General features: G+C 39.9%; 1 protein-coding gene across 1 annotated transcript in view; it reads left to right on the forward strand.

The window, feature by feature from the left end:
- Positions 1–26,102, forward strand: part of LOC132479145 (uncharacterized) — a 302,289-nt gene that overhangs the window by 169,712 nt on the left and 106,475 nt on the right. The window contains 13 exon segments of the mRNA XM_060082726.1: positions 852–923; positions 1,471–1,545; positions 8,608–8,726; positions 10,980–11,583; positions 11,585–11,981; positions 11,984–12,037; positions 12,269–13,015; positions 13,435–13,539; positions 17,931–17,980; positions 19,497–19,635; positions 19,754–19,909; positions 20,018–20,214; positions 20,625–20,705. Coding sequence (XP_059938709.1) covers positions 852–923; positions 1,471–1,545; positions 8,608–8,726; positions 10,980–11,583; positions 11,585–11,981; positions 11,984–12,037; positions 12,269–13,015; positions 13,435–13,539; positions 17,931–17,980; positions 19,497–19,635; positions 19,754–19,909; positions 20,018–20,214; positions 20,625–20,705 — 2,796 coding nt within the window.

Below are 26,102 nucleotides of genomic sequence, written 5' to 3' on the forward strand. Positions count from 1 at the left end.
TTTTCTGTTTTTTTTTTCCCCCTTATTTGTTTTAAAGAACTAAGGGGAAAAAAAAGGAAGAAAGAAAGAACTATGAAGAAAATCTATTCCAACATTTTGGAATAAAATTTTGTTCCCCAAAATTAATTTGTTTATTTTATTGATATATAAACAAAATGTTATTTATTTATTCAGCAAACATTTATTAAATGCCTAGTAAATATTAGGCACTATGTCAGGCACAGGAATAATAATGACAATAAAGTGTGGTCCCTGCTCTCAAGTTGCTGACAATCTAGGAGAGTGACAAATAAACAGTTGATTACATACACAGTAACAAAAGCTATGGCACAAGAATACACACGGGACGATGTGATGGGAGTATGGCTTTCACCAGTTCCTCTTGGATTTCTCTCTTCTTTGGCTCCAGAACCAAGGAATTAGCCTTATTTTTCTCTTTAGCTGGGTAGTTTAAATCATGAAATTTTTCAAACTTTGTAGAGATGAAAGAAAAACACCTTGAATTATGGAGGACACTAGAAATAGTACTTTTTTTACAGAGCAAGGGCTTCCTACCAGCATAGTCACTTCGAGGGTTTTTAACGTGAAAAGTACTTTGGCATATTTTTTCTTTGCTAGCCACTTTTTTTCTATTTTATTGTTTGTTTGTTTGTTTCTCTTCTCCACTTTGTCATCTAGAGACCTGGGTAGTTCCCAGTGAAAGAGTGTTTTACAGATTCTAAGGGTGATTTATAGGTAAAGACAGAAAATAATTTTTTTAACCTTCAAGTTCCATACCAAAAAAAATGAATATAAACTTTCATGGAAGTAATTGAAAATGCAGATAATTTTAATTCCATTCCATTTTTCAGAATTCTCAATCGTAATCCTTTGCCAACAGTTGAAGATTCTTGTCTTTTTAAAGTGCCAGCATTAAACTCTTTGTAAGTATTGTAAGAGTTTCATGGCTCATGAGATAATTTCTGCTCCTTTTTACTTTCGTCAAAACTTGAGTACTTTGGCTAAACAGTCATAATTTAGATTTTAACTGGGTTATTGAAAATAAGAGTTATTGGCAAAGAAAAGGATTAAGAAAGAATATATATGGGTAAGAGAGCCAGCAGAGGATGAGAACAGTGTTGAAGAACACATATAGATATGGAACATGAAGATGCATATAGGAATAGTATTTATCCAAGAAAGCAAAAAGGAATAAGGGGTACATTATTTTTTTTAAAAAAAGAGTGATCAAAAGAGGTAGATGCAATTGAAAATGAGAAGTGAGGATCATAGAAAATGATTGTACTGTTCAGCACCAAGGTCATTAATTTGATGATGCAAATTTAAATTTCTTCCAAAAGAGCTCTTTGGCATTATCATCTATGGCAAGTAAGAAGCCAAAGTGGAAGTAATCACATGTTAAGTATCTTCTTCAGTTTAGAAATTTTGTCTTTGGGTTTTATATCATGCATGTTTGGGCTTCTCCTTCAGAGACATGGGAACAGCACAAGTGTCACTTACCGCAATGGAAAGCATCCTCATGATGACCCTTGAATTGGAAACACTGTAAGTTGATTTTTCTTACATTGATTTTCACTCAATTGTACTTTTAGGTTTGTTTGATTATCTTCTTAAGTCAGGTTTATTTATGTATAATTTTCGTTTAACAAAATTCACTCTTTTTAAATATACAGTGTGATGTGTTTTGACAAACGTATAGTTCTGTAGCCACCACCACATTTGAGGTAAAGAAAACTTCTGCACTCCCAAAAGACCCCCCATGTCCCTCTGTAGTCAATGCATCCTCCTGTCACTACCAGCCCCTGGCAACCACCAATCTGATTTTTGTCCGTATAATGTTGCCTTTTCCAGAATATTTGATAAATGAAATCATGTGGTATGTAGCTTTTTGTTTTTGGCTTCTTTCACTTAGCCAGTCTCTTTGGAGATTCATCTGGTTTGTTGCACCTGTCAGTAGCTCATTCCTTTTGAGCGCTGAGCAGTATTCTAGTTGTGTGGATACACAGTTTGTTTACGCATTCATCGTTCGATGCACATTTGAGTTTCTTCTTGTTTTTTGGCTATTATGAACAAAGCCTCTGAAAACACTCACGTGTGTGTGTGAATATATGTCTTGTGTGAGCATATGTTTTCATTTATTTGGGGTAAAATACCTCAGGGTGGGATTGCTTCATCATATGCTAAGTGCCTATTGAACTTTTTAAGAAACTGCTGAACCGTTTTCTAAAGTGCCTGTGCCATGTTGCTTTCCCACAAGCAGTCTATGAGAGTTGCAGATGCTCTACATCTTCACCTGATCCTTATATGTGTTTTTTAAAAACATTTTCGCCTTTCTAGTAGGTGTGTAGATGAATCTCGTGGGTTTTGCCACATTTTGCATTTCTGTAATAGCTGATGATGTTGAGTGTCTATTCATGTGCAAATATCCTTTTAAATGAAGTGTCTGTTCAAATCCATTTTTTAATTGGATATTTATATTGAGAATTAAGAGTGCTTTATATAAAAAGCAACGGAAAAAGTCCTTGCTCTCAGATATGTGTTTAGTAAATATCTTCTCCCAGATTGTGACTTATCTTCATTATATTAAAGTGTCTCTGAAAGCTAGAAGTGTTAAATTTTTGATGAACTCTAATTTAGCAATTTTTCTTAATTTTTCATATTTATTTAATTAATTTATTTGGTTGTGCTGGGTCTTAGTTGCAGCAGATGGGCCCCTTAGTTGCGGCTCATGGGCTTCTTAGATCTGGCATGCGAACTCATAGTTGAGGCATGCATGTGGGACCTAGATCCCTGACCAGGGATCGAACCCGGGCCCCCAGCATTGGGAACTCGGAGTCTTCACCACCAGGGAAGTCCCTTAGCAATTTTTCTTAAATGCTTTCTGCTTTTTTGTGTCTTAATCTAAGAAATCTTTCTCTGAGACCCCACTGTCTAACCCCAAATCACAAAGATTTTCTCCTACGTTTTCTTCCAGACGTTGTATAGCTACATTTAGGTCTATGATTCATTTTAAGTTAATTTTCATATACGTTGTGAGGGAAGGGTCAAGTTTTATTTTTTTGCGGTTTAAAAAACTATTTCTGTAGGACCCTATGGTGACAGTTTATTACACAACCTACTGCACCTTAAATTGTGCCATCCCCCCTCCAATATGGCAAGCTAATAGAAACTTTCTGTTACGCCAAGGCTAGTTGAGGGGATTGCGTGAGATTAGTATGCGGAAACGGCCCTGCATTTAGCAGTCTCTTCCAACCGTCTTTGTCAGGTCACCTGACAAATGACTGTCTTCACTGTGCCGTCACGCATTGGTCACTGCTCTAGCCTCATCTTCCTCAGTGTCCCACACCATCTGCCACAATTGCGATCCCTCTCTTGTCAGCTAGATGCCCTCCTCTCTGGATATTAAAAACTATTTCCCTGTGTAACCACGATACTGTTAATACACAGTATTGAAGAAATTAAATTCCTACACAATCATATTACCTAATAAAGTGTTGCTATTCAAATTTCCCCAATTGTCTCTCTTATCTAATATCATTTCTTTTAACAGCTTTTTGAGGTATAATTGACATGCAATAATCTGTGTTCACACACACACATACATACACACCATGAAGACATCACGAAACTCAAAATGTCCATCACCTCAGAAAGTTTCTTAATGTCTCTTTGTAATTCTTCCTTCCCATCGTTCCTTGCACTTCCCAATCGCCATGCAACCATTGATCTGCTTTCTGTTTGCATTTTCTAGAATTTTATGTAAATGGAATCATACAGTGTATACTTTTTTCTAACTGGCTTCTAACCCAGCATGATTATTTTAATCTTCATCCATATTGTTGTATATATCAGTAATTCATTTCTGTTTATTGCTGAATAGCATTCCTTTATATGGATGTACCACCATTTATGTATTGACCATTGATGGACATTTGAGTTGTTTGAGTCTTTGTCTATTACAGATAAAGTTGCTATGAATATTTGTGTACAAGTCTTGTATGGATGTCTACTTCCATTTCTCCTGGGTAAATGCCTGCCTGTAGAATGGCTGCATCATTGGTAAGTGTATGTTTAAGTTTTTAAAAAATACCTATTTTCCATAGTGGTTTGATCATTTTACATCTCTACCAGCAGTGTACGAGAGCTGCATTTTCTTTACGTTGTGGCCAACATTTGCTATGCTCAGTATTTTTAATTTTAGGTAGTTTAATAGGTGTGTAGTTGTATCTCACTGTAGCATCCCTAATGATTAATCATGTCAAACATCTTTTCATATGCTTATTTTCCATCTGTATATCTTTGAATCTTTTAGCTATATTTTTCTGGAGTTTTGAGAGTTCTTTCTATATTCTGGAAATTAGTCCTTTATCCAATAGGTAAGTTGCTAGGTATTTTCTCCCATTCTGTGACTCATCTTTTCGTTCACTCAGGAGTGTCTTTTGCAGGGCAGAAATTCTTAATTTCGATGGTGTCTAATTTATCTATTTTTTTCTTTTATGCATTATGCTTTTGGTGTTGTATCTAAGAAATCTTGCCAAACTCAAGGTCATAAAATTTTTCACCTGTTTTGTTCTAGACGTTTTATAGTTTTATGTTTTACATTTAGATCTTTGAACCAATTTGAGTTCACTTCTGTATATGGTTTAGATCAAGTTCATTTTTTTTTTTTTCTTTTTGCACCTGGATATTCAGTTGTTCCAGCGTCATTTGTTGAAAAGACTATCATTTCTCCACTGAAATGCCTTTGAACCTGAAAGTCAGTTCTCCACATCTCTCTACTTCAGAACTTTGTATTCTGTTCCTTTGGTCTTTTTGTCTATCTTTACACTACTATCACAATGTCTTGAAGGTGTAGCTTCATAATCCTTGAAATCAGTTACTGTTAGTTCTTCAACTTTGTTCTTTCGCAAAGTTGTTTTAGTTATTCTAAATTTTATTTCCATATGAATTTTAGAATTGGCTTGTCAATGTCTATAGAAAAGCCTACTGGGGTTTTGATGTATAAATCGATTTGGGGAGAATTGATGTCTCAACAATATTGAATCTTCTGATCCATGAATACTTTATATCTCTCCATTTATTTAGGTCTTTCTTAATTTCCCCCGGCAACATTTTACAGTTTTCAGTGTGCAAGTCTTTTGTCAGATTTATTCTAAGTATTTTATATGTTGGATTCTTTTATAAGTAGCATTTTAAAACTTTGATCTCTGATTGTTTGTTGAGACAAATTCATCTTTTTGTATGTTGATCTTGTACCCTGCAAACTTGATAAACTCATTTATTAGTTCCAGTAGCATTTTCGTAGCTTCTATCAGGTTTTCTACATAATCATGTTATCTGCAAATAAAGATAGTTTTACTTCTTCCTTTCCATTCTGAATGTGTCTTTTCCTTTTGTTGCCCTATTGCACTGGCTAGAACCTTCAGTGCCATGTCACATAGAAGCAATGAGAGCAGATATCCTTGCCTTGTTCCTGATCCTGGTGAGAAAGTACTTTGTCCTTCACCATTAAGTATGATGTTAGGTTTTTTGTAGAAGTCATTTATCAAGTTGAGGAAGTCTCCTTCCATTCCTAGTCTACTGAGGGCTGTTTGTTTTTCTTTAATCAGGAATGTATGTTAGATGTTTTCATTCTTTTCCTGCATCTATTGCAGTGATTATATGATTTTTCCCTTCTTTTCTTAATTTGTTTATTTATTTTTGGTTGAATTGGGTCTCCATTGTTGTATGTATCCAGTATTCTTAATCTTTTATGTAGATCCATATTCCAATCTGGTGTCATTTTCCTTCTGCTTAAAAATACTTCTTTTAACATTTCTTATTGTGAAAGTCTACCAGTAATGAATTCTTTCAGCTTCTGTTTGTCTGAGATAGTCTTTATTTTGCTTTTGTTTTGACAGATGTGGGTATAAAATTCTAGCTCGATAGAATTCAATTCACTACTTTAAAGATGTTATTCCACTGAGTTCTCGTTTACGATTTTTCAAGCACGAATTCTGCTGTCATTGTTATCTTTGTTCCTCTGTATGTAGTGTATAATTTTTTCCTCTGGCTCCTTTTAAATTCTTCTCTTTATTGCTGGTTTTGAGCAATTCGATTATTTTTTGTGCCTTGGTGTAGTTTTGTCCATGTTTCTTCTGCTGAAAGTTCATTGATCTTCTTGACTTTGAGGGTTTATAGTGTTTACCAATTTGGAAAAATTTTGGCTATTATTTCTTCAAATTTTTATATTTCTCCTCTCCTTCATGGACTCTAAGTACACATGTATTAGGCCACTTGAAGTTGTTGCACAAGTCACTGAGGCTCTATTCATTTTGTTGCTGTTTTGTTACTCCTTTTGTTTCATTTTGGATAGTTTCTGTTGCTATGCCTTAATGTTCACTGACCTTCTGCCGTGTCTAATTAGCCTTTAACCTCCTGCAATATCTTTTTCATTTAGACATTGTTTTTAATCTCTAGAAGCTCAATTTAGGTCTGTTTTACATTTTCCATGCCTACACTTAACATTTTCAGTGTTTAGTCTGGGTGTTTTAACATATGAAATACAGTTATAATAACTTTTCTTCATGTATAATAACCTTTTAAAAGTTCTTTTCTGCCAATTCTAACATCTGTATAGATTATGGGTTATTGTTGATTGATTGCCTTTTCTCCTCAGTATGGGTCATATTTTCCTACTTCTTTGCATGCTTGCATGCAATTTTTCATATGATCCCAGATATTGTGAGTTTTAGTTTATTGTGTGCTATGTATATTTATATTCCTGTAAAATGCCTGGGCTCTGTTTTGGGTGAAATTAGGTTACTCAAAACAATTGTATTCTTTTAGGTCTAGCTTTTAAGGTTCGTTGGGTAGGAGTCCAAGTAGCCTTTAGTCTGGAGCTCATTATTTGCAACTACTGAGACAAGTCCTTTCTGAGTATCATGAGGTTTTCCAGTCTGACTTGTAGGAACAGGTACTATTCCTACAACCCTGTGTGATATCCAGTTGTTCTTCTTATTAATCCTTTCATGTGGTTCTTTTCCTGGCATCAAGTTATTCCTCACACAAATGTATTGACCCATACTTTGTTGAATTCTCAAGAGATCCCTCTGCATATCTCCAGAGTTCTTTGTCTGTGCACTTCTTTTCTCTCTGATACTCTGCTTTGTGAACTCTAGTTACCTTGGTTTTCCCAGACCCTTATCTCCATTTCGTCTGTCAGGGAGCCCACTAGTCTCTGTCTGGACTTCTCTTCCCTGTACCATGACGTGGATACTCTCTCAGAGAAGTAAGGGCAATTATAGGGATCACTTCATTTATTTCCCATCTCCTCGGGAATCACTGAAATGTATTGCCTGAGGTTCAGTTTCTTGAAAACTGTTGTTTCATTATGTTCCATCTGATTTTTTTCTTGTTTCAGCTGGGAGGTTAAGTTGGCCCTTGTACTTCATCTTGGCCAGAAGCCAATAATATTCTTTAAGTCTGTTTTGTTTTGATACAGGATCCAATTAAAGATTAGGCATTGCATGTCATGTCTGTGTTTCCGTTAATCTAGAATTTTTCCCTACTATTTCTTTTGGTCTTTTAAGACATTGGCTTTTTTGAAGAGTCTAAGCCAGTTGTCTTGTAAATTGCCCCACAATCTGTATTTGTCTGTTTCCTCATTAGATTCAAAGTAAACATTTTGGGGAAGAATACTATATAGGTGATGTATTCTTCATACTTCATCACTTGAGGTGGCCCATTGCTAAGTTTGATCACTTGGTTAAGGTGGTCTATTCCATATCTCTCCATTGTAAAGTTATTTTTCCCCTTGGTAATTGATAAATAATATGTGGGGTGATCCTTGGGATCAGTGAAGATCCTACTTTCAAACAACTCTTCACCCAACTGTGCATCAATGATAATCCTTGTCTGAATCGATTATTACATTGATAGTTGCAAAATAACACTTTCCTAATTCTATCCTTCCTTTTGCATTTATTAGCTGACATTATTCTATAAAGAAGAGCTCCCCCACTTTTCATTTGGAGTATCATTATGAACTCATGTGCTTTTTTTTCAATTAACTACGTTATACCTTATTATAATGATAATGTTATTCTTTGGAATGTTCCTTTTGTCCAGATTTGGTCAATGCGATCTCTGTTATTGTTTAGCCACATGATGCTTTTTTATTACTAGAATAATTTCTAATATATTACTCCTCACAAATAGGAACTGAGAAAGTGACTCCAGAATGTGCGGTCTTCTTCATACTCTTCTTAGAAGTCTGCCTTCTTCCTGTGTACTCTCAACCCAAAGTGAGGCTTTCGGGTTGGAAGGAGATACTTCTGAATTAAACTACAGTTCAGTGTCACCCAATTCTAATCGCTATTCCCTTTTTTCTAGGCATATCATACCTACTGCCATCCTAATCCTTCTGTTGGGCACCTCTCTCCTCCTCTATATTTATTTCCAACTGTCAAGGGCAGCAATTGGCCAACCGGCCCCTATCCAGTTCTATAGCCCATATGCCCCAAGAACTCCTTTTTGCACTGGTCTGTGGTGGCCTTGGCCTACCTCTTCTACCTACTCAGGTAACTCTTTTACCACGAATTTAATTACCTGTGTTTCCATTTATAGGATCTTACCCAGCCGTAGGGCCTGCTGCCTCTGCCAATTTAAAAATACTATTGAGGTTGTCTGTGAGACAGTCAAGCTGCGTTGTGACAGTGAACGCCTGAGGGACGTCACACGTTGTGGTGAGTCTCAATTGCGGGATAATACATTTTTAATTTTTAATTTAATTTTTTATTTTTAATCAAGGATGGTACATTTTAAAACTAATGATGTAATTACATTATTTTAATACATTCATTTAGAGTTCCAGCTCCCTAAATTTCTAAGAATTACCCCCTTGCTAAAAATCAGATTCTTGGTTACATTATTAAGCTAAGAAGAGCTCAGTTACATTATTAGCTTCATAATGTAACTGATCTGCATATGTAAAGGAACCAGAGAAAGGAATGGAAGGGGGAAGGGAATTCACATTAATGGCCACATATCCTATGCTGCCCTCTCTGCAAATGACAACTTATTCACATAGTACATCACAGTTTGTAAACTGATTTTATATACATTAGGTCTCAAGTACCCTTTGTCTTATAAGACAGGTGTAAATATATTTTTGTTTATTTGGTTTGTTTCTGCAATTTTATAAAGAGTGCAAGTGATGCTGTTTTATGTCCTATCTGGAGCCTGAGAGTTTCTGGTTCCATAACCAGAAGCTGCTACCAAGCCCTTCTAATGCATGGGAGAGCTAGTTATTTCTTTGACTGTCCAGCTCTGAACTTGCTCTGAATCGCAAGTTTTTCTATCCACAAAACACTCAGGGGCTTTCAACGATTTTTCTATATATTAGATTTATGGGCACTAACTTGATGACTTCCAAAATGTGCTTTCATGCCCAGGTAGCTTGAATACAGGTCTCTTTCAGTGATCTAGAGCACATCATAAATAATAACACTTTGCCACTTATATAAAGACAATATTGCTGATTTTTCAACACAGTTTTTTTTTTTTTCCTTTGGCCACCAAGCTGGTGGGATCTTAGTTGCCCCAGCAGGGATTGAACCCGGGCCACAGCAGGGAAAGTGCCGGGTCCTAACCACTAGACCACCTGGGAACTCCCCCAAACATTTTTTTTACTAATTATATTATTCCCTTCTCCCCCAGAAGTGGGCAGAAAAAGCATTTTTTTTTTTTTTTTTTTTTTTTTTTTTTGCTGTACGCGGGCCTCTCACTGCTGTGGCCTCTCCCGTTGCAGAGCACAGGCTCCGGACACACAGGCCCCGCGGCCATGGCTCGCGGGCCCAGCCGCTCCGCGGCACGTGGGATCCTCCGGGATCGGGGCACGAACCCGCGTCCCCTGCATCGGCAGGCGGACTCCCAACCACTGCGCCACCAGGGAGGCCCAGAAAAAGCATTTTTAATCTCCTTTACAGGTGAGGAAAAACAAGATCAGCAGTGTTAAGTGCTATGACCCTAGGGCCCCGATCTCCTGTCCCCAGTTTGGGGCTCTCTGCTAGCCTCTGCTCCTCCTTTCTCATGACCCTTCCCTCCTCCTTTGACCCTCACCAAAAATACTTTTAATCCTTTTGGGAGACAAGCCCAGCTACACACTGGTACACATTACCTTCACACAGTCAGAAGATTTGGATGGTTCCCCAAGTAGAGCTGGAAATATTAGAAGTAAAATGAATTGAAAGCAAAGTAGCCATCTGACAGAAGTTGCTTTTTCCCGTCTACATTTTAGGGCCTCAAGTATTATTCCATTGATTTGTTGAACATTCCACATGGGCATACAATCTGGCAAATCTCTTAACTTATACCCGAGCTCCCTGCCCAAATTTTAGCAAAGAGCCAGGGCGGACATAGTGTTTTTTTCTGTATAGAGGCTTCTGTTATGGGGACTGGGATATATAGAAGCAGGGACTAAGCAAAGGACTCAGTGGGTAGTTGGAGAAGGACATGTCCAGATGACGACCTGTTAGCGGCGGTGGTTGTCGTGGAGATCTGTGATAGCAGCAAGAACACAAGCACACTGAAGAGGTGGAGAGAGGAAGCCTCACACTCCCGTGCCTTTGAGGCAGGACAGGATGGGGTATATGAATGTGAGGAGTCACAGTAGATCTGCAGAGAGTCCAGCTGATTAGGGGAATATTTGTCTTCCAGCCTTGGCTTTTCTTGAGTACTGGCCCCTGGGAACCAGTGGAGTAATCCTGAATATAGTTCCTATATTTCACGCTACAGAATTTTCTGAGTAGATAGCCCCTTTTTCAAGAGAGACCTTTCTCACATTTTGTTGTTGCCAGTCATAGGCTTAAGTGTGGGTTTCTTTTTCTCCTAAGTGGCACTCAAACTTTGACTGATTCCTAATTTCTTTGGCTGTGGACTGACAAAAGGCTGTCCCATCAGTCTTCAGTGATCAAAAACAGTCCCTTCTCTTTTGACAGATGAAGAAACATCTATAGAGAATGCAGGAGGATCGTTGATGAAGGTGTTACAAGCCCAGAAGGAGAACAACAGCACCGAGCTGACTATTGAGTCAGAGAGGACGTCCTCACCTAACAGTGCTGTCAGCTTGTCAGGCTTCATGAATGAGCAGCTGGACTTTAATAATAAAAGTGATATTATCAGTACACTAAATTACATACTGCCTTATATCTCAGAGGGAAATCTACGAGATGTGGAATCAACATTATTACCATTCATTCAACTTCTTTTTTCAAATACACAAGATGGACATATGCCGCTGGGCCTTTTGAAAAACAATACAAGGAGCCCTTCTGTTAAACCTGTACCCAACAATTCAACTAAAAAAAACAAATTGAGGGAACTCCATTCTGTGGAAAATTTGTTAGATGCAGAAACTCAAGAAAAAATTGATGAGGTTAAAAAGGAAGAAAAACCTGCCACGTGTACGCGTTCCAACCTTTTAAGTGCCATGTTTACACGCTACATCTTTCAAAAGAAATTAGAAACTGCCCAACCACAGAAAGACAGCCTAGCAAAGATTGAGAGTACAGAGGAAAAGCTGGTGAGAGTGAACAAGGTCCTCAAGGGGCATACAGAAAATGCACCTCAAAGCAGTGGGAGATGAGAGCGTCAGGAGGAAACAGAATGCCCAGCCATCTGTGGCGAACACTGCCAAAGAATGAAAGCTCAGGAGGCCATCCCCAAGAAAGCTGAAACAGCTCCTCATGGTGCAGAGGCCCAGGAAGCTGGTGGGAAAGTCCTCCGATGCAGAGTCTTCATTCATAAAGGAACACAAGGCCGCAGGCTCCTCTCCCCTCAAACCGTACTTCAAGGGCAGGCCTTGTGCCTCCATCCCGCCAAAATCCCCATCTGAGGTTAAAAGCAAATCAAAAGACTTATCCAACGCTATTCATGTTTTCGAAGATGCAAAGGCAAGAGTTAGAAATATTAAGGACTTCGAATTAATCTCACATTCTGGAAAAAAAAATACATCTTCCATAAAATTAGGTCTCATCGGGTCCACAGAAAACCCAAAGTTAAAAAGCATCGAGGGGCTTCCCTGGTGGCACAGTGGTTGGGAGTCCGCCTGCCGATGCAGGAGACACGGGTTCGTGTCCTGGTCCGGGAAGATCCCACATGCCGTGGAGCGGCTGGGCCCGTGAGCCATGGCCGCTGAGCCTGTGCCTCCGGAGCCTGTGCTCCGCAACGGGAGAGGCCACAACGGTGAGAGGCCTGTGTACCGCAAAAAGAAACAAAAAGAAAAAAGAAAAAAGGGAGTCGGAAGTTCAGAAAGAAAAGTTCACTTGATAGAGTGATGCTTGCAAGCCCTCCGTTCTCTGTCGTGAGGAGTCTCATAAATTCCCCTCCACGAGAGGCTGTTTCATCTTCAGGAGAAGTGACTTCTCAGGAAAATCCTTTTCCAGAATTATTTTCTCTTTCAGACCCTTCTTCAGAAAACACTACTTCAGAAAACAATACTGCACAAAATGTTTCTGAAGCAATTAGTTCTACAGGAAACGCTACTCTGCCAGGAGGAACCGGCCCTGGAAACACTAGCCATAGGAACGTCTCCACTGCACATTCTACTGTCGCTGCAGACAACAGTATGCCAGCTGTTCAACACAGCAACAAAACACAATGGGAGCACCACAACATGGTCACTGAATTATCCTCTAAGCCCACAGGCTTCACTTTCCCAGGGCTCGCATCCCCGGGTGATCAAGTTGAAACTCAGCTAAACCAGCAGCTCTGGTCCCTCATCCCCAACAATGACGTGCAAAGGCTCATTTCTCATGTTATCCAGACTTTGAAAATAGACTGCTCGGACACCCACGTGCAGCTGGCCTGTGCCAACCTCATCTCTAGAACAGGCCTCCTGATGAAGCTTCTCAGCAAGCAGCAAGAAGTAAATGTGTCCAAAGCGGAATGGGATATGGACCAGTGGAAAGCTGACAACTCTATCAGTGAGAGCACAGGAGCCCAGAGTGAGCAGAAAGAGCAGGAGTCAAGTGAGGTGAGGATAACCCCTGACACGTGGGACTTGGACTTTTACTCAGTTTAGGACATGCCATTAACGTGCCCAAGCGGGAATACCACGGGCTCCTAGTCAGTATCTTATCTTCAGCCATGAAACGGGCTAAGACAGTGATCTCCAACTTTGCTCATTGAGAGAGTGTGTCACTATTCCTAGGGTAGACGCGAAAAGGACATAACACAAGATAGATAAATTGTAGATAAATTGTAGAAGAAAATGCTAATGATAAGACTAATAACATTAAATTTGGCTTGTTCTTATAGAAGCTACTCGCCTGGAAGGATTGGGTTTCATAGTAGTTTAAGAATAGTTAGCTATCGTTTAGAATAGGATGAAGAATCGTAAGTTTTCATCCCTTCTATCTCCTTGTTTTTAAAAATTGTGATATATTTCTTCAGCTCACAAAAGAAGTTCCAGGTTATGACTATAACAACAAACTCATCTTGGCAGTATCTGTACCTGTAGTAGTGACGATTTGTGTTAGAATTCTCTGTCTCACTGAGGTAAGGACAATAATTAATTCAGATTCAGAACCCAGAAACTGAGAATCAAATCCACCTTTCCACCTGCTACTACTTGATTCTTCCCTTTAGCCATGAGGACTGACATACACTTTGTTCTTTTAATGAAAAGTATATTCCCAGGATGTTTTTTTGTGTGGGTTTTTTTTTTTTTTTTTTTTTTTTTTTTGGCTGCGTTGGGTCTCCATTGCGGTGCATGGGCTTCTTACTGAGGTGGCGTCTCTTGTTGTGGAGTACGGGCTGTAGCTGCACGGGCTCAGGAGTTGTGGCACACTGACTTAGTTGCTCCGCAGCATGTGGGACCTCCCCAGGCCAGGGATCGAACCTGTGTGCCCTGTGCTGGCAGGCGGATCCTTAACCATTGCACCACCAGGGAAGTCCCCACAGGATTTTTAAAAGGAACTTCACTCCCAGGAGATCCCTATGGAATTGGATCCATGATAACAAGCTATTGGACTATTTTGACAAGTGAAGTTTATAAGAAGGCCAGAGTTGACATGATAGTAAATTTTCTTCAACTCAAGAAAGTATGCTGATTTGAGGTCCTCACCAGTCACTCTCATTCTACTGTTGATTTCTTTCCTTCTTGGCTGAAGTGATGAGAGATATAGGATCTCCATACTCAAGGAGCTATCAGTCACCCTGGGAGGGCTAAAAGGACATGCCTAAAAGACAAAAGTGTGATCTCGTCAACTCCTCAGGTTTACTTAGCAGCTTTCTTCTCCGGTGTATTAGGAATTGTGTAGATAGGTTCCATTAAAACACTGCAAGTAAAATCTTGCAGCAGGCTACCCTCAAATAGTTATAGTAGCCTATTCCTGGAGCTAGCCTGTTTACCTTTTGTTCAGTTACATAGTGGTTTATTACTTTTCCAGCAGGCAGTTGCTAACATTAAAAGAGTGATTTTAATAGGCTGACAGTCTTGATTCTACCCTACCACTCCACATTACTTTAGTTATCTTTTCTCCTGTAATGGCAGCCCTCCATTCCAGCCAAAGCAGCTCCTCACTATACGCTAGTTACACCATACCCATTCCTACTTTTGTCTGTGCTTTGTCCATCGAAAATTCCTTTATTTTGCTTTGCCTGTGGAACTCCTATGAATCTCTGAAAAGCCAACTCAAGTTCAGATATCTTTCTCTGTAAAGCCTTCCCTGAATACCCCAGCCCTCCTGATCCTAGTCCTGTGAGGTTTGTCACCATTTCTTAGGGGCCATAGCAAAGCAGTCCCCTCCCCTCAGAACTCACAAAAGTGGTAAGCAGTTTTTTGAAAGGCAGCCCCCCAGGAGAGAACCACCAAGGTTAGCACATCATGGAGCTGAGCAGAGATGTGTAAGGACCAATGGCTTCCTGGCCTATCACACTTGAATCAAACCTGACATGATGTACTAACTTCTAAAGAGAAATGTGTCTATCTGCAGGAGGGTTGGTCACTAGTGAAAGCATAGAAAAGGTGAGGAGAGACCAACATGGGCAGTGCCCATCCTCACATTGCCCAAGAGTAGAGATGGCACCTTAGGCAGCATAACTGCAGAGTCAGGCCCACTAGCCAGGCTGCCTGTTGAGGAGATGGATGGATCCAGTTACCTCAGGCCTTCCCATTAAATTCTGGACTCGGCTGATTCCTTTTCTAATTCTGTTGTCACCAAGTAGCCTTCGATTCTGTGATTGTGCTTCAGTGTGCCACGGAGGCCTGTCCCCACAGAAGGTAATTCTCTGCTTGTGTAGACACAGATGCCCTGTGTGTAGAACAGATGTATTTCTCATTGTCAAGTAATAATTTGGCATTCTGATGTTTGATCAATCCTGTGATATTGCTCAAGTGAGACTGCCACAACAGGAAGACGTGAGTTCTCGCTTGGTGAGGAAGAGTATGATTTCTGAGCCTAGGAGGCTGGGGACTAGCTTGCTAGTCATTGGCCATTGCCCAGACTGTACCCTCTACATCTCAGGTGGCATATGGCCTTTGGCATTTTTAGAATTTCTGTAAAGTCCCCTTTTTCTTGTTTTCAACTTCTTGCATTTGTTTTGTTTTGTTTTGTTTTGTTTGGGCCTGTGTGATCTTAGTTCCCCAAGTAGGGATTGGACCTGTACCCTCGGCAGTGAAAGCGAGGAGTCCTAACCGTTATTTCCTCTCCCCACATATACGATAAGCTTTTGGAGGACAGGGGCCACGCAGTGTCCTTCCTATGGTAGACAATAATGGTGTTCAACGGAAGAGAGATGAGGCGTTATGTCAATTCCACAGTGAGGAATAATTCAACCGAATATTTATTTGAAGTAGGATAGAGTCCAGCAATAGGCCCCTGTGTTCTTAAGACTTTTGAAATGTCATGTTTTACTATTGCAGTCAGCGGAAGAAAATGAATAAATGGTGATAGAATAGCTGCCTAAGTATTTGGGGGGTAAATAGCAGATCCCCATGTTTCATCTTAAATAAACATATATCCATAAATGTGAAAAAAGACCACATAAAGGTATTAGAAGAAAATAAAAGCAATATTTCTATAATCTTCTGGTGGGAAAGAGCCTTCAGAGCCTGATGCCACAAGCAGAGCCTTTGATATATTCCACCATCTTGTCTGTGATACCAGCTTAGCACTGATTCATGCCGAGCATAAGATGAAGAGTTTTCCATATATTGTCTGATTTAAAGCCCACAGTCCTGTGAGGATGATATTACTATCCCTCCCTCATAGATGAAGGAGATCAGTGTAAGGCCCCAGCGGCCAAACCCAAAGCAGAAGGCAGTTTCACCCGACTGCAAAGCTGGTGCTCCCTACTCCACTCTTTTGTCTTGTCTCCTTAGAGACAAAAACACTGGAAATATTCGAAACACTGAAATTCAATGACAGCCAGTATTTCTTTACCATAAAGAGTTTTTGTTTGTTTGTTTCGAAGTGGTGGGGTTTGGCCATGCTGTGCAGCTTGCAGGATCTTAGTCCCTTGACAAGGGATTGAACCTCGGGCCACAGCAGTGAAAGAGCCACGCCCTAACCAGTGGACCACCAGGGAACTCCCAAGAGTTTTATAAGTCAACAAGAAGCAGACAAACAGTCCAGGGGAAAAGGGGGCAAGGGCTGTGAAGAGTAGGAGGTGTGTTGACAGTCTGCCACCATATCTGCCTGTCGTCTCCTCATGGCTCATGTGGGGTGGGTTTTGTTAGCCAGGCCTTTGTCACCTCGTGACGTAAAAACCATCTCTAATATTTTCTTCAAGTACTTTTATAATCTGTCCAGAATTTGTTGTATTTGTTTGTTCGTGTGGTTGAGGTAGGGGATCTAACTTTTTCCCCCTACATGAAGATCTGATGCTTTTCAAATCTTTCACTGAATGGTTTATTCCTTCTTCCCTGGTCTAATATGCTATCTTCATCTGGATGCTGTTCTGTGATCCAGTTATCTTGTCCTGTACCAGTACTGATATCACACTGCTTACTTCCAGTTGCTCTATAACATATTTTATATCTGGTAGGGCAAGGTCCTACTCTTTGACCTTCTTTTGCATACATCTCATAACTATTCTTACATATATTCTCTACCAAATGTCAGCTGGCCAGGTTTTATTTAAAAATTATTTTGGCTATAAAATGGATTGCATTGAATTTTTAGTTTCATTTGAAGAGAATTGACCTCTTTACAACATTCTAGGAGGATGGTATCTCATGCCATGTAAGTACTTCTTAACGTCCTTCAAAAAAGTTTTAATATTTTCATCACATAGGTCTTACAAATTTGTGGCTAAATTTATTCCTAGGTGCTTTATGCATTTGTATTGATATAGTGAACGGGAGGTTCCTTCTGTTTTTTAGTTAGTTAGTTGTGTTATATGGGAAAGCTATTGAGGCTAATATGTTGATCTCTTGATTTTGTATGGAGCCATCTTACTCATGTTACTTCCAATAAAATTTCAGTTGATACTTTTGGTCTTTTTGGGTCCCTTGTTTCATATGCAGATATGTTTGTCTCTTCTTTCCAATACTTCGTTTTTCTTATCGTACTGATTAAGACCTCCTCCACAGTGCTCAATAGTAGCAGTAATGATTGGGCATCCTACTCTTGTTCTTGACTTTAGAACAATGCTTAGGTTTCTGCCAGATACTTTTATTTTCTTTTCCTACTTCTGAGAGTTTTTATTAGGAATTATCTGTTGAACGTTATCTAAAACAGTCAATAAAATATATCGCCAGCTGCATGCAAGACCCTAAGTTAGGTACTGTGGAAGAGTCAAAGGATTCTTAAACAGGGTAGAATTCCTTTCCTTGAAAGAGTTGTCATCTTACTGGATAGATAAGATTTAAAGTCAAAAGGAATGAATAAGGATTTGGAAATAGTTGTAATGGATAATCATGATCCTGTTTTCTTTCAAAACAGATTTCTTCTCCTAGAATTGCAAAAGAGGAAGATAGAAAAAGAAGCAGAAGGTAAATATTGGTCTTTGAAAGCAGAAATTTACAACTAGAGGAGAACTTAGAACTCATCTATTTCAGTTTCCTCAGCAAAGGCAGGAAGAACGCTTGATTACCCTAATGGTTTACCTTAGTTTATTTCTCAGCAGAATTAGCTCCGCAGCCCAAGCTGAGTTAGAACAGGACTGGCACACATTCATCTGCTCTCACTAGTCCTTTAAGGAAAGAGGGTGGACGGGGAGAGGTTTTGGTTGTACCTGTTCCTGCTGGGCGGATGCCTGGCTCCCAGGCATCAGGCCAGGCCAGAGGCCTTCTAGGAGGCTCTGGGGTAGGGAGGGCCACATGGTTGGGGATTTAGGGGCTGGCCTCACTCAAAGCTGACAAAAGGTAGAACATATGAGTCCCTTCTGGAAAGTGGCAAGAAAACTTCCCTTCTCATCCTACTGTTTTTCAGGCCCCTACTCTCTATTCCCTTTATCCAAACCTCATAGAATTTTAACCGGGAGAAACTTTAGACAGTAGTTTGTCTCTTCCTTTTGTAATAAGGAACTGGAGAAAGAGAAAGGGAAACTACCTTGCCCCATGGTCATACTGCTGGTGATTACCAAGAAGAAGATGGTCCCTTTCCACTGAGGACTTCTCCACTGATCACACACTGTGCTTGGGCTGTGAGCTACGTTTTAGGTCACAGTTGAGTAGACACATACTATATGGACATAAGTAGTTTCTGAAACAAACTTATTGTGCACTGTGATTTTTTTCTCTTCTATTTGTATTCAAAAAGAGTATTTTGTGCTTCCCTGCTGGTCGTGGCCTTTAAACGGATTCCACAATTCACTGACACCTGAGTGACAGCCTGCAGAGTGAAAGTCAGAGAGCTATAGATGACTTTGCTCGTTGGGTTCAGGTGTTTACTTGGTGTGATTCAACGTATAGGATAGAGCAGCCAGGAAAATAAAATCACCTTCTCCCCACACCCACACCCGCAGCAAATGCTGCATGTGCGACTAAGTCCGAAGCGGACTGGTGTGAAGCGCGTCTAAGGGAGTAACAAGTTTCTGCCCAGTGCCGTTGTGCAAGTGTTTTCACTGCACGAGGGCAGTTGGCCAAGGGCAAAGAAAGGTGAACGGGGCTGAAAATCCTGCCTATGCTCCATGCTAAGCCACATACAAATGTCTCTCCAGAGACACTTGGGGTCCATTTTGGACAGACACAGAGAACTTCTGGAAGGCCAGCATGCATGCAATGATTTTCATGATCCCGGGTCTGTGGTGATTTTGCTCATTGTGATTATGGACTGAGGTCCCCATTTAGTCCTAATGAAAGCAGAGATAACACATTGTGAGAGAGATGAAAAGTGACATGCAGCACTAACAGTGTGTGTTTTCCTCCAAGGGGCTTTTTTGGATTTCTGCTGCGTAAGAGAAGCTCAGGGGAAAGTGAGAGTCAGGTAGATGTGAGGAGGATAAAGTACTGTGGCCAGAGAAAGCAGGGGAGATGCAGAATTAATATTTCCCTTTCTGTGTTCTAGGAGGGCTTTTTCGGGAGAAGGCGGCCACTTTGGCTTAGGGGTATGTATAGGCCTCTCAGCGCCACACGCAAGGAACACATGACCCAAAAGCTACACGACAGGGAGTCTTCTGCTGAGGATGAGATATTTCTGCATCCCAGCAGGAGGCCCAAACTCGTCATCCAGAGCTCACTGAGGAGGCTGAATCTTTACTTCATCAAGAGGCCCCTGCTCAGCATCCACAGACCCCTGAGGACGTTGAATCTTTTTCACCCCAGGCAGAGGCCCAGGCTCAGCATGCAGAGCCCACTGTGGAGGTAGAACCACCTCCACTTCCGCAGGAGGCTCCATCTCAGCCTTCAGAGGCCCCTGAGGAACTAGAAACTTCAAGTCCTCAGGAGGCCCTCGCCCGGCCTTTGGAGACACTTAAGGAGGTTGTAGTTTGACCATGTGTTCATCATGGGGTAAATGAAGCTCAGCAGTCACACTTGTACAAGGTCACTGTTAAATCTCTGGCTCTGGCACTTCCCATAAATCCACAGGTCACTAAAGAGGTTGAACCTTCTCCAGTCCAGCAGAAGACCCCACCTCAGCCTCCAGAGCTCCTTAAGGAAGTTGTAGCTCAGTCTCCATTGTATCCCGAGGTGACAGTTCCAGCACAGAGCAGGATCATGCTGAGCATCCAACATCCCCCAGGATCAAGAGCAGTGGTTCTCAACCAGGGTGAGTTTGCACACAGGTGACACTTGGTAGTGTCTGGCGACAGTTTTGCTTGTCAGAACTGTATACGCTACTGGCATCTAGTGGACAGAGACCAGAGATGCTACTAAACATCCAACAGTGTACAGGGGAGCCTCCCACAGCAAAGAATTATCCAGCCCAAACTGTCAATAGTGCTGCCTAGCTAGAGAAATAAAGATCACTTAACACAAGTATTTAATGAGCATTTAGTATTTTGTATCTAATGCACCACATATATAATCATGAAAGTATAAATCATAATATCTCCCACAGTGAGATTTCTTTAGTGTATGGAGGGAGTAGTGATGTTACGTTTCATCATATATAAATGAGAATTATTGCCAATGGATAAATGTTCTGAAAGAATATCTGTTTTTCTAATTCTTTTGCTCGTGTCTTTTTTGGTAGAAATCTTGGTTGCAATTTACTCACAGAACTGAGCTTTGGAACGTTTCAGGCCTGGCATGGAATGCAGTTTTTACACAAGTTGTAAGTGAAATAGAAGATGAATACATGTAAACAACTGTGTGTAAAAGCAATCATGCAGTTATTGGTTAGCTGGGTGTAAGTAAGCCCAGTATGAATTCTGGAAAGTATGTCTTGAGAGCCATTTATTTTTTTTTTCAGATGAGGAAACTAAGGTACAAAGAGGCCAAGAGACTTGTTTAACTCATATATATGAAAGGCTCTGCTTTCCATAGTACTGATCTTTGGCATGGTCAATTAAAGGCACCAAACAAAAACACTCAGATTAGCATTGTCATGGAATCCCACGGATGCCTCTCCAATATGAGAATGGTCCAGGAACTTCCACTTTTGAATTTCACTTTGATTCCTTTTCATGTGCAAAGTTCCTAACTGCTTAAAATGTATGCAACACAGAGCTGCAGAGAACTAAGTTGAGCAGGGTGTGGTTCAGTGGGTGTGGGTGCTTCCCCAACCATCATTAGCTCTTTTAAATGGTAAAGCAGAAAGAATTCCTGAACACCCACCACAGGGCTCTCCCCAGCCACCCAGAACATTATTTTTCAAAAAAGCATATATTGCTGAAGTGAATTATCGGTGGCCAATAGGAACCTTTGAGGTATGGAAAAAGACGTTGTTTGTGTTCAGCTGTAGTGTGAAAAATATAAAGAAAAGACTGCTGTGGCCTAATTCAATATGTTTTCTTTGCTGACTACTCTTCAATAAGAAGTGTGGGTTTTCCACCCCTTCAGCTCAAAACTTCTCTGATTTCTCATGGCACAAGGAAATGATAGTGGGTACGTTCAATGGCCCGAAGGCGATTTTAGACTCAAGGGAAAGAGCTCTTGTACACCTGGCTTTGGAAAAGACTCTCTTACCTGTCTTGTGGTTCAGAAATCCAGTTTCACACAGTTCCCACATTTTGGGTTAATGAAGGTGTTGAGGCTGTGTCTGGAGCTGGATTAACAATTCCTGCAGATGCCTATCTTTAGCGGCCTCCTTCCTTTCCCTTGTTAGTTTGCGGACGCCTACCTTGGGGAGAGAGCACCGAGGGTCGGTTTTTCTTCTGTTAGCACACCGGAGAGCAGGCTCGTGAGGTCCCTTCCCCAGGAGGTTTTAGTAGCGTCAGTACAACGTCTGAAACTCACCACCTTTCCTAAACATCCCAGAACACCAAGAGTTCCTTATAAGAATCAGAGTTTCACTATAGTTATGTAGGCAACACAGGACAATACATTGTGGAAATAAATAAATAAATCACAGTTTAAAAATTAATGAATTCATTCCAAAACATTCACTGAGTGCCTTGCCCACTGTCTGTGAACACTCTACTAAGTGCTGGGGATACAAAGACGCATAGGGCAGGGACTTTGTCCCCAAGAAGCTTTCATACTGGAAGGAGAAATATGGATGTTGATGGGAAAACATATATGAGAGCCATTCTAGCATCTATGCAGCAGGGTAACAAGGTGAGGGAGTGGGGTGATGAAGTAGAAAACGGGTGGTAGGTTAGAAAAGATTTGTAATGGAAGAGGCACCAAGTTGTTCCTTTGGAATTTGCGCTCCTCTTAAATGACAGAAAAAGGTAGTGAAAGAATCAGAACTATCTGGTGTTGTAAATAAATTAGTACTGTACTCCGAAGACTCATTCACAGTTACTTTCAAAAGACTGTCACAGTATAGTAAGTCTTTGTTTTGGACTAAGTCTTTCTAATAGACAAAGCTAATTTGCTTTAGGAAACATTTGCCATGGTGAGATACAAACTGTATTGCATCTCTTACCAAAGGCAAGCCACCAAGGGAAGATGCCACCCTCGAGTTAAATCATTTTACTACCTATAATGACATATTACTGGGGTGTTTATAAGTTGCTTGCATTAAATAAGTTTGGAAAAGGGCCCCAGCTGAGGTGGATTTATCCTGAATTCAATGAACCTTAGGCTTCAGGGCTCCTCACTTGCATAGGTCCCTTCCAAGGTCTTGAGAGGGGTCCTAGCGATTTTTCTATTTATAACTTTGCCTGTTTTTATTAGCTAGGATTTCCCAAAGTAGATGAGGTTCAGGCCCCACAAATCCTTGATTCATCACCGGGTGTCAGGTAATTATAAGTCAGTAGGTTTCTTGAATGAAGCCTCTATGTTATTGAGAAATATCAGGTGAAGTGGTTAGCAGTGTGGTAGTCTATTTTAAATCCGAAATCTACCTCAAAGATGAGCCAGGAGCTTATTAATAAAGTACCACTTTTTGAATGGTGGTAGTCATCATATCTCTTTCAGATAAAATCAGGAATGAAATATACTATGGAAAACCGGCAGTGGTTGATAATCCTAAATGTTAAGTATGCTTTTTTTCTCTGACTCTAAAGTGTTTCTCCTTCATTCACCTATGCAGGTCCAGACTGATGGCTTATGTTTAAAAATTCTTTTAGTCACTTCATTGGATCTAACAATACAAGCTCCATGATTTTAGAAACTGAAGGACTCTACAATGTAGAAAGGCTATATAACTTAAGCAGACAGAGCACATTCACATGCTGGCTTGTCCGTGGTACATCAATATCGTACCAAGAACATAAATACGAAGAGAGAATAAGAGGAAAATCAAAGCCTTATCCCTATTGAATTATTTACCCCATTGTTGAGAATATCAGTGCGGGAGGTGTGTCCACACTATGAAGGCAAATTGAGCTGCGGTCACAGAGCCGCCCTAATGCTCCCCCAGTCAGCTAGCATTGGTTTCCTTTACATAGCTATGTACACACAAAAGCTTACACACTTGAGGGTGTTGTCCTCACTTTTTGCTATGTACTAGAATCCTGGCAGCTTCTCAGATTTAGAAAGGCATAAACACTAAAAGCAAAAATAACTTGGGTCTGCCCTTTGGGGTGATTCAGGGTGGCTGTTTTATTTGTAATAGTTCAAAATTTTGAGATTGTCACACCTAGCAACTACTACACTTTTCTTCTCCCCACTGCATCTTATTCTTCCCACCTGTAGTATTTTCTCCCATTCTATATGTTTATTCACTTTCTTGATAGTGTCCTTTGAAGCGCAAACTTTTTAGTTTTTATAAAATCTAATTCATCTGTTTTTCCTTTGGTTGTTTGTGCTTCTGGTATCATATCTAAGAAACTGTTGTCTAAAGCAAGGTCATAAAGATTTACTCCTGTGTTTTCTTCTAAGAGTTTTATAGTCTTAGTTCTTACGTTTGGATATTTGATCCATTTGGAGTTAATTTTCATATACGGTGTGAAGCTTCATTATTTTGTGTGTGGATGTACAGTTGTCCCAGCATCATTTGAAAAGACTGTTCTTTCCACGTTGAATTGTTTTGGCACCCTTGTTGAAAATCAATAGACCATAAATATGAGGGTTTATTGCTATCTTGTCAATTCTGTTCCATTGATTTACATGTCTGTTCTTATTCCAGTACCACACTGTGATTGCAGTAGCTTTGAACTGAGTTTGGAAACCAGGATGTGTGAGTCCTCCCACTTTGTTCTTTACCGACATTGTTTTGGTTATTCTGTTTCCTCGAATTGCCATAGGAATTTTAGAAACAGCTTGGCAATTTCTGGAAAGAAGTCAGCTGGGATTTTGATAGGAATTGCAATGGAACCATAGGTCGATTTGGGAAGTAGTGAAATTTTCATAAGATTATCTTCCAGTCCATGAATCCAGCAGGTCTTTATACTTATTTAGATCTTCTTCAATTTCTTTCAACAGTTTTGTACTTTTCAGTGTGAATCTTGCACTTACTTGGTAAAATTTTCCCCTAAGTATTATATTTGTTTTGATGCTGTTCCACATGGAATTGTTTTCTAAATTCCATTTTTCGATTACTCATTGCTGGTGTGTAGAAATGATATTGATCTTATATCCTACAACCTTGCTGAACTCATTTATTAATGCTAACAGTTATTCTCCTAGATGCCCAGGAATATGTCTTGTGGTCTTCCAGTTTCCCAGGAATACATTGGAATATTTCAAAGTGTCTGTGCACATCTCATTCCTCAGCTTTTCTTTTAAAGCTTTGCGGTTGGGTTGTTTTTTGCCCCAAACTGTTATCCATTGCCTCATGCCACCGCCATGTTAAAATATTTGCTTGAAAATGTTTTCCAGAAATGCCACCTGAGCAGAGGCTTTTCTCACTAGACAGCCCTCAGTCAGGTCAAAGGCAAGCCTTTCAAGTGAGGTCTTCCAGGGGACCACCAGACATGTAAAACAATGACAGTTCTTTGGGAATGAGGCTTTGAAGGACCTCTCAGTCCATGCTGCTCGTTCTGGTACCAGGGATGTGGGCTGTTTTTCAAGGCTACCACTGGCATGGAGACCAAAGGTCGAGGGCAAGTTAAAGCAACACAGATCTCATTGTTCTTACAGAAATTAATTTGTTTTCCTTGAATAAATTGCTCCCCCATTTACTGCCAGCATGTTGGTTAAATGTCCAGAGTTCAGAAGAAGTTGATTCTGACCATTTTTGCCAGTTTTGTTGTTGTTGTTATTGTTGCTTCTATGCAGGGATGAATTTTCAGATGTCCTTCCTCCATCATTTTTACTGATTTTCCTGCAACTTTTTAAAAAAAATCTATAAAGTCTCAATGGCCATAGGCTAATTAAATATTTATCACAAGAGATGATTAAGGAAAAAATAAATAAAAAGAGAAATAAATAAATAAATAAATAAAAAGAGAAAATATAATTCTCATAGAGGCTTTCCCAGATGGGTAGATGAAGTTTGAAAAGGTATTTCTATATTTAGTGCTGTCAAAATTAAGGTTAAAGTAACAGATGTTTCAAAAAAAAAAAAAAAACCCTTTTTTTTTTCATTCAGGTTAAACACAGGCTTTAGAGTCAGAACTGAGTTCAAATTCCAGCTCTGCTTCTTACGAGCTTGATGACTTAAGACAAGTTATGTAACTCCTCTGTGCCTCAGTTTCCTCATTTGTACAATTGTGTAATATATATATCACATAAGGTTACTGTGAGGATGAAATGTTAAATGCTGATCACATATGCATGGCAACCCAAAAGATATTAGTTTTGATAATTATCTTTATAATATTCTGCAAAAGTACACTAATAATTCTTGAGTAGAGTTAACCTTAAGTCAGCTATTCTCTTCTTTCTTCCTGTTTCTTTTCTGTTTTTTTTTTCCCCCTTATTTGTTTTAAAGAACTAAGGGGAAAAAAAAGGAAGAAAGAAAGAACTATGAAGAAAATCTATTCCAACATTTTGGAATAAAATTTTGTTCCCCAAAATTAATTTGTTTATTTTATTGATATATAAACAAAATGTTATTTATTTATTCAGCAAACATTTATTAAATGCCTAGTAAATATTAGGCACTATGTCAGGCACAGGAATAATAATGACAATAAAGTGTGGTCCCTGCTCTCAAGTTGCTGACAATCTAGGAGAG

The sequence above is a fragment of the Mesoplodon densirostris genome, chromosome 18 (genome assembly GCF_025265405.1).
Source record: "Mesoplodon densirostris isolate mMesDen1 chromosome 18, mMesDen1 primary haplotype, whole genome shotgun sequence".
Lineage (NCBI taxonomy): Eukaryota > Metazoa > Chordata > Mammalia > Artiodactyla > Ziphiidae > Mesoplodon > Mesoplodon densirostris.